The sequence below is a fragment of the Octopus sinensis genome, linkage group LG14 (assembly GCF_006345805.1).
Source record: "Octopus sinensis linkage group LG14, ASM634580v1, whole genome shotgun sequence".
Lineage (NCBI taxonomy): Eukaryota > Metazoa > Mollusca > Cephalopoda > Octopoda > Octopodidae > Octopus > Octopus sinensis.
The window spans coordinates 8166612-8184135 of NC_043010.1; the positions used below are offsets into that span (position 1 = coordinate 8166612).

Below are 17524 nucleotides of genomic sequence, written 5' to 3' on the forward strand. Positions count from 1 at the left end.
TGTTGTTTGTATATGTCTATGTGTGTGGTGTGTGTGGTGATTTAATGCACCTGTCTCTCAAACACAGAACACTCTGTTCAGTCTTTTCTTTCAGAACTACAGCTCTGAGGAACCCTTTCTCAAGCAATTCTGTCCCAACAGACACTAAGGTACAAACGTTAAAGACAAAGATCAAGGATTTTGGTCATACCTTTCTGGAAGGGCCTACAATTTCCAGAGTGCTAATTCTTTTTCTCTGACTAAAGATTAAATTTAATCAAGTACATATTTGTTTTACGTGTCGGGATAATAGTTCCAAGCCCTGTTCAGTAGTCTCTACATATCTAAGCAACATAAAATTTCATTTGAATAAGTAGTAGAATTCACGAAGGATAAGTGTAAATGCTAAAGATTATCTTTTGTGTTAGACTTAAAATGAGAAAATATCAACATCTATCTGGATTTACCTAATTAAATAACTTGATTTATTCAAAAGGATATCAACGAACTATTTACAGTAACAATGCTGCAACAGAATGGCTGAAGCCAACAAAGAATAGTAATTAAGCATTAGATATATGGCCAGCTGTCAGTAATTTGTGGTTATTGCTGCAAATTTTAAGCTTGTATTTGCAAAAGCTTAGGTCTCTTTGTCAGGTAACCAATCAGAAATGGAAAGTTATGCCTAACTCCAAGTGAGATTAAATAGATTAACTACAATCCCACTGCAACTAGCAAGGAAAAAGATAATTATGAAATACAAGCAACTTCTAAAACAGACTCTGATACAGTGTAATATCAAATTTGCATTATAAATATTTTATGTGACTCAATCATTTGGGGGATGTATGAACAAGTAATTTAAAATATATATTATAGAACAAATATTAAAAAAAAAAAAGAAAGAAAATTATAGCATCTTATTATAAAATCTAAAATACATATCTAAGTATATGTGACACTTCAATAATGAATTTGTCAGCATTAAAATGTTTTGGAAATCTGTATTTCATATTTCCAAAACAATGGTACTATGGCAGAATAAAACTTTGAATTGCATTAACTAGAATACAAAGATGAATATTTTCTTTTACTGTTTTAAATAAATTTATTGGAAACAAAACAATATATTTTGCTAAATAACAATTGTTTCTCTGTCAGCTTCTTTTATCTATTAGAATTTATAAAGAGGTATAATTTAAAGATGTTGAAATATTATTGTTGTTCAGTATGTTATTTAGTATGTCATTTTGACACCTCACCTCGAGAATTACTTCTATGCAATTTATAAATCCTGAAACTAACTTTATTGTGAGCTATTGTTTCTAAATTATAGTTATATATATATAATTTCAATTGGCTGTGTTAGACTCATATACTATCATATTGTCTTACCTGTATTCATTGTTTGTAATTTAGACAGGTTTCTTTTGAGATTTTACAAACTGAAATTACTCAGAACATATACTTAACAAAACTAAGAAATATTTTAAACTTAACTTGGAATTTTTGTTCAGCCAAGTTAGCAAATAAAAGAAAGGAAAATTTCCAGAATGAATTCACTGTCAGCAATTACTCTAAAATCTTAAAGAATCTCTCTTGAAAAAGAGAATTTTAAAAAAAAATGTAGAATGTTTTATCACAATTTTTGAAAGGGAATAAATACAAAACATTCATGCATATGATTGAAAGAATCACAGATAAAAAAGAAAAAAATACTTTGGTGAATATCATATATTTAACCAAAGCCATCTTCAGAATGAAAATATATTACTTGTTCAATAAAAAGCAGTTAGAGAGATAAAACTGATATCAACAATGATAACATTCAGATTCCAATCAAATGTAGAACAATTAAATCATTTAATTTTGATTGATTTAAATGTCTGTGGTTTTAATGATACTAGTGTTAATAAGACAGTTTTGAAAAGTGGTATCTGTTCGTTAAATGATATATTTCCCTGTTAAGTAATTTCCTTTGTAAAACTCAAAATCAACTCTAGTCACTTCTAATTAAATAATTGAATAATTGCATTCATAGAATGTAAGTGGATCATTGATATGTTGTTGCATTCTGATTAATAGAAATAATGGTTCTCTTCTATTCTTTCTCAAGTAATGCAATACTACTAATGTAGCTGTTGCTCATTCTACCAAAGTGATTTGTGCTCTATTCACTGACTCTGAGTTTATGGTAAATATTATCATTTATATTTAGTGTACTTTATGACAGCGCTCACTGAATTCTCTGATAATTTTACATCCATTTCTATATATTTCACATATGAACTCACTTCATACATTCCATCAACCAAATGCTTAAAGTCAAGGCTGAGCACTTTTTGCTATCTGTGACATTATCAAAGGCCTTTAAAACTGGTACAGAAAAAAGTACTTAAATTTATTTCAAATAGAATTTAATTTGAACATTGCAATCAGTGTTCTTAGAATATAAAGATTTCGTATTATTGACACTGGATTAAAACTGAGGAATAAATCCACAAAAATGACTGAGGTTAAAAGACAATGTATTGCAGGATTGAAAACAATATCAAGATGAGTATTGCCAGAATCAATGTAAGACATTCCAAGCCTTCTCAAAACATAAGCCATCAGTTCTTTATATGTTTTTTTTTTTTTTAAATCCAATTTATATATTCTCCAAAATGTGTTTGAGTTCATGAAATAGTTTCACTCATAAATTCCGACTAAAATACCTTACAGAGGACTGATTGACTGATTTATCAAATTATCAGATCTGAATACCACTCACATATCAATCAACATTCTGCAAATTATATCAATCTAGATAACATCTATGTTTTTGTTCTCTCTTTTCAGCACCAGGCTTCTTTTAATTTGACACAAATTCTTCACATAGACTTATTTTGCACAGTCTTAATTAAATTATCTCATAATATATCATACTATTCTATACATTTTAGGCTTATATTCATCGTTGTCATCATCATCATCATTTAATACCCATGTGCCTCGTCTAGCACTTGTGTCGGTGGCACGTAAAAAGCACCCACTACACTCACGGAGTGGTTGGCATTAGGAAGGGCATCCAGCTGTAGAAACACTGCCAGATCTGACTGGCCTGATGCAGCCTTCGGGCTTCCCAGACCAACCCATGCTAGCATGGAAAACGGATGTTAAACGATGATGATGATGATGTTCCATACCAGCATGGGTTGGGCAATCTTATGGGATCTGATGGGTCCAAGGACTGCTCCGTGCAGCAGTGTCTGTTTTGGCATGACTTCAGTGGTCTGACACCCTTCCAAATGCCAGCTACTTTACAATGTGCACTAGGTGCTTTTCTCATGGAAAACAATTTTCTATTTTTTCTTTTGATAAAAGCATCTGCCTAATAAAACATGACCTGCTGTCTTTTCCTGATGGCATTAAAATTTATTCCATTGTTTAAACTACTTGCATTACAATATGCAAACGCAGATAACAACTAGATTCTTTGGATTCTATTATTATTATATTATTTTGTAAAACCAATAATAGCAATTCTGATAGAAAATTAATTTTTTACTTATAATGTTCCTCTATACTGAGCACAGATACTTCTTTGGTTAGCGTTCTGAGTCATGTTCTTTTTAAGATTTCAATATTCCAGCCTAATGCTTTTACACATTTCATTGTTTCAAAACTGCATCTATATTAAGAACCAAACTGTCTGCATTCAGATATTTCTGTAGACATCAAGTTTCATTATATATTTTGGAATACTGAAAGTTCCAAAATGCGTTTATACCAAGTTGAAGAATGAGAATATAACCACAGGAAACAGTTACTTCATGCAACGATGTCTTCAAAACTTTGTAGCTTGAAGTGTTAGAACATTTTAACCCTTTCGTTACCAACCCAGCTGAAACCGGCTCTGACTCTGAGTATAAATGTCTTGTTTTCATAAGTTCTGAATTAAAATCTTCCACCAAATCTTAGTCACAATTTATGTTCCTAACACTAGCTGAATGGTAACTAAGTCATTTTACTAAATTCTTTGTTATATTTAAAGTAATAGAAAGAAACGCAAAGCATCTCAAAATAAATACAGTAATGAAAGGGTTAAACACACCAAAAACACAGGACCAAAGTACAATATATATATATATTTTTTTACTTGTTTCGGTCATTAGACTAAGGCCATGCTGGGGCACCACCTTGAAGAATTTTTTTGTTGAATGTATCGACCCCAGTACTTATTTTTTTAAAGCTTCGTACTTATTCTATCAATCTCTTTTGCCAAACCACTAAGTTACGATGATGTAAACACGCCTGCACCAATAGTCAAGCAGTGGTGGGGGGACAAGCACAAACACACACACAAGCACACACACACACACACACACACACACACACACACACACACACATATATATATATACGACAGGCTTCTTTCAGTTTCCTTCTACCAAATCCACTTATAAAGCTTTGGTTGGCTCAGCTGTGGCCATGCTGGAGGTACTAGCTTGAAAGGTTTTGTTGAAGAAACCAACCACAAGTAGTTAATTTTTCAAGTCTGGAACTTGAAAAATAAATGCTTGCTGAACCACTAAGTTACAGAGGTGTAAACAAACCAACACCAGTTATCAATCAGTTGTGAGGGACAAACATAAAGACACACACACACACACACACACATATATATATATATATATACACATGTACATAATGGGCTTCCATACAGTTTCTATTTTCCAAATTCACTCACAAGGCACAAGGCATTGGTCAGCCAACAGTGAGACTGAACCTGTAACCATATGGTTGCAAAACAGGCTTGTTAACCACACAGCCATGCCTATGCCCGTTATACACTATTATAAAAGAATATATAAGTGCAGTAGACTAGCAGAATCATTGGAAAAATTGCTGTACATCATATCCCTCAGTGTCATTAAAATTGAATAATATATGCCAGTCTAGAACTATGGTAGATATAATCAATTAAACACCCACTTGTTGCAATACTTTGACCTTATATCTATATTAAAAAGAGTAAAGACACCCTTCAGTCATGAATGACCATAGTATTGAACCTAGAAAGTTACCCTCCGAGGCACAAGTCTGGACAAGATTGTTTATAGAAGACCAGCAGTCACCCATGCATACCGGTGTCCCCTCTCCACATGACTGATGTTGTCCAAGGGAAAGGCAAAGGGGCCGATACAGCTTTGCATCAGTGATGTCACAACTCATTTCTACAGATGAGTGAACTGGAGCAACATGAAATAAAGTGTCTTGCTCAAGAACACAACTCGCAGCCCGGTCGAGGAATTGAACTCGCTACTTCATGATTGTGAGCCTGATGTTCTAACCACTGAGCCATGCACCCTTACATATCTCTTTGGGACAATTATTAAAAAATGTATAACCTGTTTTCATGGAAAAAAAATATGATATATATACACATATATATATATATAAATATATATACGTACCTGCTTGATCTTTAGGGTGTTGTTTGTCTTCCTTGTTACAGTCAAGTTTACTATTACATGGAATCGTAGAAACACCACAATAGCGATAAGGAAATAAAACAGCTGAGTCCCTCTCTTTCCATTGACTGGCATCGTTTGACTCCTGTGTGGAGAGCAGAAAGAAAGAGAAACATGAAACCTTTTCGTATCGAAGAAATAAAAGAATGAATCACAAGGGAGGTAATATTATACCAAGCTTTTGATTAAGATAAATAATTAATAAAAGATATCAACTTAATTCTATTAGAGTTTGTTTTTTTTTTTTGAAGGAGAGTGGGGTTAGCACAATAACAGCAATAAGTCATATTCTATTTTGTATTTGATGACTAAGGGTTAAAGAATGGGAAAATCTTTATATATAAAAGTCAAGGTGCTCCAGCATGGCCGCAGTCAAATGACTGAAACAAGTAAAAGATAAAAGATAAAAGATTGTGTGTCTGTCTCCTACGATTTAGATTCCTAACTACTCCCATATTTTGCGGTGCAGTTTAACCAAAACCGGGTATCTTATAGTCGTGATTCATATCGAGCCCTTCTGGGTATTGACGCGCGTCTACGATGAGTCTACGATTTAAAAAAAATTTACCATAATTTTTTCCCATTTTTAATGCAATTTTTTGCTATAACATAAGGGAAGTAACTCTCTAAAAATGCTTATATAGTTTTTTCGCTTACAAACCCGAGCAATGCCGGGCGATACTGCTAGTCTGGTCTAAAGGTAATTTGTTTAGTGTTGGTTATTTTATATTAAATCGCATTTCGTGGATAATTAAGTCATTTGTTGTAGGTTTCTAATTAGACAAGCACTGGTCTATGTCATTTCTGATTGAAAAATGAATAAGTGATTATATATGTATTGTACTATATTGGGTAGAAAGAATACTACAAGATATTTGTTCTGCCCTATGTTCAAAAGCTCCAGTTTATTGATTTTTCTGGCTAATATTGACATCTTTTTTAAGGTAGCTAACTAACAGAATCATAAACACATTATCAAAATGTTTAGTGGCATTTCATCTATCTTTAAGTTCTGAGTTCAAATTCCACCAAGGTTGATTTTGCCTTTCATCCTGTCTAAGAAGCACACTGCTAGAATGGCCTTTGTTGGAGGTCCACTCAATAACAGCTGGTCTGGGGGCTAAACAGCAATATCAGTATCATCGACATCATCATAAGCCAACAAGGAAATATCTATTTGGTTGTTTGAACTTGCTAAAAATAACAGCCAAATTTCTTTTCAAATTACACATATGTGCATATGTGCATGTATGTATATATATATATATATTAATATACTTTTCAATCCCTTTAACAATTCACAATAATGACTTTTATTACTTTTATCCTACCTCAGTTCATCTAAATGTATATATCTATCATTACTTTTCATAAAAAGCCTTTAATTCTTTTGATTTCCAATCTGCATTTTTGCTTATTTTTCTTACTTTCCCCTTACATTTCCACGTGTAGTTTCTATTTTCTTTTTGTAACATATTTCTATTATATATATATATATACATATATATATATATATATATATATATATACACATATAAATATATATATATGTGTCTGTATGTATATATATATCTATATATATACACATGCACATATATATGTATATATGTATATATACATACATATACACATAGTAAAATATATGTGTGTATATATATATATATATATATATATATATATACATATGCACATATATATGTGTATATGTATATATACATACATATACACATAGTAAAATATATGTATGTGTCTGTGTATGCACGTACGGACGAATAAGTAGTCTGAGATAAAGCATCTGCATAAACCGGAGGATCACAGCTAGAATGCTTTTGATCATAGATTTGCTTGACCATTGCTAAATAACAATAATATCTCTCAGAACTGTTTTGATGTAATGTAAAATTTATCTCGGCTATCCATCTCTCTTATCACATTTCTAAAAGATCCTAACTGATGGCAAATATAGATTAAACCGTTTTGGCAATAATTGTTGGCCTGAAATAGAAAGTTTTCACATAACCACATAAATCCTTTGGAAGTTGTTTTTGGAGCAAGAATGTAGGACGGCTACTGAAAATAATCAAAAATAATTTGGGGATGAACACAGTATGATACATAATGAAACCAAAGAGTTAAACAGATTATATTAGAAAGTAACCAGAAATTTAAATGAATTAGTGTCATTAAGTCTCTGGAATGATTAAAAAGCTATAAAAGAATGACTAAGATGATACATTGAGATTTGTAAAAATCACCCATTTTTTTTTTTTTTTTGTGAAATGTCTAGAATGTTCTAAATTAAAAGTAGTGCATCTTTCCAACTAAAAAAACAAAAAGGCAATAATCTACAGAAAGGTATATTTCTAGAACAGTTTTTCCCAACTGGGGTTTCACATAATGTTGCTAGGGATTCCAGGAGAAATAGTGATGAATATTTTTGAGGATTCTTTTTTGTATTTAATTTTATATTTCTTATTTTATATAGGCACAGGCATAGCTGTGTGGTTAAGAAATTCATTTCCCATGCAAAGCACTTTAGGCAAGTGTTTCTTTTTTTACTATGGACCTGCTTTGACCAATGCTTTATGAGTGAATCTGAGAGGCATATATGGCACCCCTTGTGAGTAGATTTAAAGACAAGTGTGTGTGCGTGTGCATACATGCATGCACATGTGTGTGTGTTTATATTAATAGGGCTGGCCCCCGTTCTGGTGGCACGTAAAAAGCACCATCTGTCCGTGGCCGTTTGCCAGCCTCGTCAGGCCCCCGTGCCGGTGGCATGTAAAAAGCACCATCCGTCCATGGCCGTTTGCCAGCCCCGTCTGGCACCTGTGCGGGTGGCACATAAAAAGCACCCACTACACTCACGGAGTGGTTGGCGTTAGGAAGGGCATCCAGCTGTAGAAACACTGCCAGATCAGACTGGGCCTGGCGCAGCCTCCTGGCTTCCCAGACCCCAATTGCACCATGCTAGCATGGAAAGTGGACGCTAAATGATGATGATGATGTGTTTGTGTGTGTGTATACTTCTGTATCTTTGTCCTGATGTCACATGACTGTTGTAAATGAATGTCGTTCATTTCCAGTATTCTGCAAAAACATGTCTGGGGAAGTATTAGTTTGTTTGGTGACCTATGTGGTCAGCATAGATAAAGTTAGAACTGATGGAAAAAATATTATAGACGAATATGTTCATAGATCTACCAAGTACAACAAATGTTACACAAGAAATCAAAAGGGAGGTTTTGTAACCTTTGCATATTTCTATCCATATTGTATGGATTGAAACATAGCTAACATTTCCTTTTGTGTCACTCTATTCCAAATGAACTCTTCTCAACAGAAGCTACAAAAATTCTTCCAAATTCTTGTGAATACTTTTGACTTCTAGATGCCTTGAAAGAATTTTCAAGTTAGCATCTCTTATATCATTCAAAATATATATATATATATATATATATATATAAAGGATCAAAAGTCTTCCCCAATTCATAGCCTCATAAGGTTGTTTTCCCAGATTCTGTGGCATATAAATTTCCCCCCACACATAGGGCACCAGTCTGTTACAGAATTACTCATTTTTGCCTGCTAAGTGAAGTAGAGCAACATAAAATGAAGTATTTTGCTCAAGTACACAACGCATTGTGTCCTGGAATTGAAACCACATCTTACACTCACAAGTGTAACACCCCTAACTACTAAGCTACATGCATCCACACATATATCATTAGTTACTAAGAAAGATCATTGGCATCAAATGACTTTAGAATCTTAAATGATACATACTATTTCTGGTACTACTAGCGAACAGTGGTCCCAGTGCGCGCACTCGCACATCCGTGCGTGCTAACTAGTCGAAAGTAGCCGATCCTACGACTTTTTAACCCACACCCCAAACCTAATTTTTTTAACCCTAACCGTAGTTGGTTTATAAAATTAATTTACTTTGTTCGAAAAATATTTCAATTGTGTAAAAAATTATATACATCGTTTTAAAAAATAATTTATTTACTTAGTTTAAAAAATTATTTTATTTACTTTCTTCTAAAAATATTTAATTTTCTTTGATATGTATTCAGCCTTGAAATACAAACATATGCGCAAGTCGTCGTAGGATTGACTACTTACGACTAGCTAGTGTGAGTGCGCGCACCGGGACCACTGTTCGCTAGTAGTACCCTTTTTCTCATTTCTCCGCCCCTATAAATCTTAAATTCTCTACATTAGTAGTGTTAATCTATTTATCTTCTACAATTACTATTAAGGAATTAACCAATTCAGTCAAGGCCAGTTTGACCTTTCGTACTTTCCAGGGTTGATAAAATAAAGTACCAGTCAAAGGCTGTGTTAATTTTATCATCTGTCCTTTAAATTAAAAATAAATTCTTACTGAGTAAGATTCCCTTTTACTTCAAAATGAATTTTTATAAAGTCAAGTTTAATTAACCTCAAAGTGAAATTTCAAAAAGCTCCTTTTTTTTTTTTTTTCACATTTTCTAGAAACCAAGGGTTGCAGGGCTCAGGTCCTTCTCATGGTTGCTACTGAAAATGGGACATAGTAGTAACAACAGTTACTATTATATTCGGCTCTATTTCTTACTGTAGCACATATAACTAATTTCTAAGACTGATTTGAACTCACAATATAAAGGGCCTTAACTAGATAATTGTTTCTAACTTAGGCACAAGGCCAGCAACTTTTTTTGGGAGAAGGGATTAGTTGAAACCATAAAACTCAATGCTTGACAGATATTTTATTTTATCAACCTCAAAGGGATGAAAGGCAAAAGTGAATATGAGACAGTTCAACACAGCTATCTTGGTGCCACCTAAGATTCCTAATTTTTTAGCCCTAACCTCAGTTGGTTTGCATATTTCTGTCCATATTTAGCATCAGGTATTTTAATGTTTCTCTCATTCTCTTCTTTCTCATCCACTCTCTCTCTCTCTCTCTCTCTCTCTCTCTGCTTGTAAGCATCTAGTCATGTTTGCATGTATGTGTAATGTTTCTCTCTCTCTCTCTGTATGTGTGTGTATCTGTACGCGTTCATGTTTGCTGCCAGCGCCAAAATGGTCTGTGCCAAAACAGGTTGAAAGGCCAGTTAGCCGTGCCAAAATTATCAGCGCCCAAACAGCTGCACCCAATTGTCTTATAGCGGGCAAAATTGACGTCAGTGGTATTTGAATTCAGAGTGTAAAGAGCTAGAAAATTATGCAAGGGCCTTATAAATATTCAGACTGTTTGGGATAAGGACACCTACCTTCTCTTCGTCGACAGAGACCTCCCCAGTGGTAATGCACCCTTCAACGCGGCCCGACCCGAACGCTAGAAATAGCAGCTGTTTTTTCCCTACCTTAACAAAGCGCTCATACATCCAACTCCGTCGGTTACCTCGATCGAAAGGCAATTCTGCCCTGTTTGCGCGAGCATCACTCCTGCCCCTTCCTCCTCCCGTCAGCTCCCCAGCTGCTGACGTCATCCCACAGTAAACTGGAGCAACGTGAAGTGAAGACGAACTACCTACTCCAGGAATCGAACTTTCGACATAATGGTAATGAACCAAACACCCGAATCACTGAACCACGTAAGTTCTATAAAACAGAACTCAGTGATACAAAAAGATGAAATGGTCATGAAAATACGTTTGCTCGCATCACTGTTTGATCAGGACTGAGCCAGAGCAAAATAACAAAATTTATACCAATTCTTAAGACTTATAAGAAGCATTAAGTCATCTCTTATATAAAATCCGTTCTGTCTGTCTGTGTGTGTGTGTGTGTGTCTTCTCAGATCTCAGGCATCCTCCATCTGATTGCGCTCAAATTTGATATGTAGATACCGACGGTATCAGGGCGTGTATAAGTCTTGAAAAAATTACAAAAATCGATTCCAGGTGAGAATGCTGATCGATAAAGCCGTTTTTGTCCTGCTTTTCTTCCGTCAACCTGTACATAACTGCACCTTCCATTTTTTGTTGCTTTTGTACTGCTTACAAGCACGTTTCTTTCCTGCCAAGATTACTGTTTAGACCAGTGCTTTTCAAACTTTTTGCTGGAGCGGAACCCCAAGGAAACATTCCACTGGCTCGAGGAACCCCTGTGCAATAATTTAATAGTCTTATGCACACATATCTGCACAGAAGATTTTAAAATTACTGCCGATTTTAGCAGTTTTGTAACTTCTTGCGGAACCTCTGGACTGTACTGGCGGAACCCTGGTTGAAAACCACTGATTTAAACCATGTTTGTGTTCTCCCAGTCAACAGCCTTATCATTTACTGGTACGTTAAACTCTTCGGTTGCACAAATTGTATGAATAAAATCGTTTTTCTTTGGAATAGAAAAAAAAAGTCTATCTTTATTTCTTCTTTTGCTGGTGTCTCAAATTTAGGTTAAATCAGTGTTTCTCAAAGGGGAGGCCTATGGGACTGTCGGACAAGTTGTTTTGAGAAAATTTGGTTTAAATGTTCGACAACTCAGCGCCGTCCATTGGACGTGGGGGGGGGGGGGCGTTTTTCTCGTTCTATAATACTTCTGCTATGTGTGACAATGATTCAACTTCAAGTCATGCACTGAAGTAGGTGCATATCCTCTTTAAATTGGGAACAATATTTCTGCTTTTACTGTCTTTGAACAGAGCCAACGCAGACGTGTAGTTTATGTTAAAGCTACAATTCAGTACAGACACGCCTTTTTGATTAGTCATATCCATTGTTCCACATTTTACTTCGTTTATGTTTTTGAGTCTATAAAAATCTTTGACGTTTGGGAAAATGGCAAACAATTTCGGAATTAATGATGAAGAGTAGATAAAACCGAGACACAGAAAAATGCAGAAAATGGATTCTTTATTGGTTCAAATCCCGACGGTTTTGAGTTTACATTTCATTTTGTCTCTTTATTGTCGATAAAATAAGACGCCAATAAAATAACGAAGTCAATTCAATCACGCAGACTCCTCTGTGACAATTATCGTTTTTTAGCTTAATTAAAAGAAATTACGATGTAGTTGGGGAGATAAATAGATACTTGTGACGCTCACCACTTTTACAAATCCAATAGCGACGCAATTTAATCGATTCCAACAAAGAATCGAAACCGAGTTGTAGACGCGATATACCGTTAAGTTAACTACACAACACATCGTCTGCTATGCAATATCAAAGTAATTTCTCAGTGTAGAGATCGGTTTACCACAAATGCGAAATTAACGAAGAAGTCGGATCAATGAAACTAAAAACGAAAATCAATACGAATGTCCAACCTAAAATATCACCCACTAACTGAAAGAAAAAAACTCAACCAAACATAATACGACGAATTTCTTCTGTCTTGGTCGCTAGGCAACAAAGTAGTGGTCTTTAGTCTTAATAATTATTGTATAGTTTGGTGAAGTTCAGAGTTCAGTTCATGCATAGTTTAAGTTCTTTCCTTAGTTACAATGTAAATCAATCTCTGCGGTACCAACAGATTACCGATGTAAATGACCGACATCTATATCATATCAGAAACTTCGAGGGTCACGAATTAGCAGAGTCGTTAAATTCTCACAGCATTTGTTCTGGTCCTCTGTGCTCAGAGTTCAAATCCCGCTGATGCAAGCTTTGCCTTTCTTCTTTTTGGCGTTGCTTAAAAAAAAAAAAAACTAAACAAAGTACCGTAATTGTCGGCGTACAAGATACACTTTGGAATAAGGTGCATCCCTAAATCTTTGTAGAAATAGAGTATATAGTGTAGAAAATACAAATTTAGTAGGATTCATCATCAACTCATCCACTCGATATCCCGTCCATAACACGGTCACATTAGACCAGTGGTTTTCAACCAGGGTTCCTCGGAACCTTAGGGTTCCGCCAGTACAGTCCAGGGGTTCCGCAAGAAGTTACAAAACTGCTAAAATCGGCTGTAATTTTTAATTCTCCTGTGCAGATATGTGTGCATAAGACTATTAAATTATTGCACAGGGGTTCCTCGAGCCAGTGGAATGTTTCCTTGGGGTTCCGCTCCAGCAAAAAGTTTGAAAAGCACTGCATTAGACTCATAGCAATATTTTTGTTAAACTTAGGAATAATAAAAAACAGCGTGTCTCATACACTGACATATACATATGATTTACTACCATTCAAGAGCAGTGGGTTAACGGAACGGTAAGAATATTGGACGGAAAGTCGTACTGAATTTGTTCCCAGGATGGCCTATATGATGTTACACTTAAACCGTCACCCGGTTTAACAGCAACAGCTATCACGCGAGTCCACTTTGCGTATATAATTAAACTAGCACTATCGCTCGGCGTTGCTCGGGTTTATAAGGGAAATAACTATATAAGCATTTTTAGAGATGTAAAGTATAATAGCCATCTCAATATGGCTAACCACAAGGGGGGGGGTTACTGTAGCTTTTTAGGTGCTGAGATTTAATAATAAATTTTTAGAGAGTTACTTCCCTTATATATGCCAAAAATGCATTAAAAATGGGAAAAAATGATGGTGAATTTTTTTTTAAATCGTAGACTCATCGTAGACGCGCGCTAATACCCAGAAGGGCTCGATATGAATCACGACTATAAGATACCCGGTTTTGGTTAAACTGCACCGCAAAATGTGGGAGTAGTTAGGAATCTAAATCGTAGGAGACAGACAGCACACAACCTCACTTTTATATATAGAGATATTTAGAAGCCAATACGCCATTGAGTTTCCCCCACCCCCACCACTGCAATACGTCTTATTCAGGCTGATACAGCAGACCCAAAAGTGCCAAGCCCATAAAAACGTCACCCCAGACATGTTTGTGCAGAATACTGGAAATGGACGACATTCATTTACAACAGCCATGTCATATCAAGACAAAGATAGAGAAGTATACACATGCTCAAATACACACACATATGTACCCTCATCATAATTCTGGAGCAGAATCAGTGTGGTACAATATGTAACAAAGGTGTGTTTTTGATTACAAATACACATCACTCGTTGGGCTTTTATGCAGTTTCTCATGACCCAATTTCACTGACAAAGTATGGATCAACTCAGGTCTACAGAAAGTAGCATTTACCCTGTCGAATTCTCCAATGCATACTAGGACTTCAACGGAACTTTTCCTTTCTCCTTAAATCTTATTTCATGATGGTTGCCACTGTCAGTTCCAAGCAATCTTTCCGCCGCTGGAAAGCTACAGAGATAGCCGACGAGGAACTGACACAGGAGTTGCTAGTCTTGATTCCATGTTCTTGTCGTCGAAACACTCCCAAAATGCTACACACCAGAATCGAATCGCGGACTTCGTGGTTGCGGAACAATCTGTTTAACCATTCAACCAACGTATTTATAACAGCTATTATTTGAAGTTAGTGAAAATACCACTTAGAACTTCGATTATAAGTCATGTAGTACCTATAGACAATCCACTACAAATTTCAAATACTCCAGTATGGTTTTAGAACAATTCTAGTGTAATTTAGGGCATTCTGTAATTATTTTGAATATAACTTGAAATGAGAATGTGAGGGCTCGTTCCATATCTATTCGTCCTTCACAAAATTCATATTCGTAACTTGCTTTCACAAGCATTGTAAATGCATTAGATACTATACTACAAATCAACTATATGTTTCTTTATTACCCACAAGGGGCTAAACATAGAAGGGACAAACAAGGACAGACATAGGTATTAAGTCGATTACATCGACCCCAGTGCGTAACTGGTGCTTAATTTATCGACTCCGAAAGGATGAAAGGCAAAGTCGACCTCGGCGGAATTTGAACTCAGAACGTAACGGCAGAGGAAATACGTATTTCTTTATTACCCACAAGGGGCTAAACACAGAGGGGACAAACAAGGACAGACAAACGGATTAAGTCGATTACATCGACTCCACTGCGTAACTGGTACTTAATTTTATCGACCCCAAAAGGATGAAAGGCAAAGTCGACCTCGGCGGAATTTGAACTCAGAACGTAACGGCAGACGAAACACGGCTACGCATTTCACCCGGCGTGCTAACGGTTCTGCCAGCTCGCCGCCTTACTACAAATCAACTCTATGTTATCAAGACTAGGCAGAGCTGTAAAAGAAAAAATAAAATAAAAACTCAGACTCCTCTAATCCATGTAGTTATATGTAATTGAATGCTATTTCATTATTTAATGCGTCCGTATGTGTTTGAAGTTTGATCTTTGTTTGCACATTCTATAGAAGTATTTAACGTATGCTGTTAATTTGATTAGAAAAACACAAACAAAAACTCACACATTCACCCACACTATGCACTTATCACACAAACACGCACACACATATATATAATATCTTGCCTAAATTTGCATATGATTACTGAGGGTCAGTGTGATGTGTCACATAATTTGAATTTCTGCTTATAGAAACTTTGATATATTGACTTGCTGGTTTGTATGATGCTGTAATTGCCAGATTTTCATATTAAAGAAATTTAATTAATTTTTACTCTTTTTTTTCCTTGAAAGAAAAGAGATGTTACATAATGCCTACTTGAGTTGGAGTTTTGCTCCTCTCTGGTTGTGGTTAGAGCATGAAATGTGTGTATGTGTGTTCGTTTATGGAAATTAAACAAAGTATTTATATTAAGAACACTATATTATACGTATAGTAGTGTTCTCAGTTGAAAATCAGCAGCAAATAAGTTCTGACAAGAGTTTAGGACATCGGATTGCAAATAGATCCTTGTGGTATAGAATCGGAAGTGTAGGGACACCAACAAACTCTGAAGCACGTAAGAGAGTGGAGCGAGAGAGAACTCTGTAAATCGTAACTCGGAGAGGGCAACCGTGGGGCGATGTGTCCCGAGTTATGCTTTTAATAGGGTGACACTTTTGGATCCGCTAAACAAGCCTGAGTAGGATAATGCCAGGTAAGGGAACGTAACGGCAAACACAAAGAATACCCTGGGTGGCACACACTCGAGTTACACCAATAGCTATAATAGAAAGGTCTGAAAGGAATATCACCTCAATAGACGTCATTGATTGGTTGAAATTTCTGAAATGCAAGAAGCGTCTGCTATATTTCTTTATCAATATCGATAACGCAGCAATGCTGGGATTTCATTGGTTAAAATTCGAAGATGTTGGGACTTCATTGGTCAAAATTCGTAAAAATTAAACTACGTTTAAGTTACGAATAATAATTTTGTTTTCAATTTTGTTTACAATAATGTTTTCTTTTGACACATTCTACCAGTATACGAAGTTTTAAATTTTTTAGTTAACTAGGAAAATCTGGCCTTCAAATTGAAAAGATCCCAAATATCTTACAAACTACAGAATTTTCTCAAGAAAGCCAAGAGAAAAAGATGTTTTTTTAAACACATTCGACCAGTATACGAAGTTTAAAATTTTTTACTTACAAAGAAATTATTTTAAAAATCTGCTGGTCAAAGCGAAAAGATCCAGGAATATCTTAACCCGAATGATACAAGAGTTGTGAGGCGTCCTTTTTATAAAGCGGTCTGGTAGAAAACCTTATGCTACATCAGTAAACTGTCACTATCATGTATGTAAGTTTGTATATATATTCGTTAACATAAGTGGTAACGTTTTTGCTAAAACAATCTCTTATACCTAAACATCGAACCACTCAATTCTCGTGTAAGAGTGGAACTGTTCTTGTTGTTGTTGGTCAACAAAAGTGAGTCAAGCAAAGGAATATGCATTGGCTAGAAGAGTCAAGGGCAAACTCCAACCCGCAAGATTTCTGAATTAGCTCGAATTTTTTTAGTTGTGTGGACGGCCTGATGCGCCGTGTCTCAAGCGGTCCACTCCTTGAAAAAGGTTGCCATATCTGGTGCTCGAGTCCAAACACAAGTAGCAGTAGTATCATCCGAACTCATAGCCATGTGATTGTTCGTCCAGAACCTTCACATTACAATGATTATTATACTTCAGTTTAAGGTGGTAAGCTGGCAGAAGCGTTAGCGCACCGGGCGAAATGTTTAGTGGTATTTCGTCTGTCGTTACGCGCTGAGTTCAAATTCCGCCGAGGTCGACTTTGCC

The 17524-nt window shown here is 35.5% G+C and overlaps 1 protein-coding gene across 3 annotated transcripts in view; it reads right to left on the reverse strand.

The window, feature by feature from the left end:
• LOC115218741 (protocadherin gamma-C4) overlaps nucleotides 1-17524 on the reverse strand; it is a 454793-nt gene that overhangs the window by 329201 nt on the left and 108068 nt on the right. For all 3 annotated transcript variants that reach the window (XM_036508599.1, XM_036508594.1, XM_029788643.2), the window contains exon 3: nucleotides 5439-5580. In XM_036508599.1, coding sequence (XP_036364492.1) covers nucleotides 5439-5580 — 142 coding nt within the window. The remainder of the gene's footprint in view (nucleotides 1-5438; nucleotides 5581-17524) is intronic.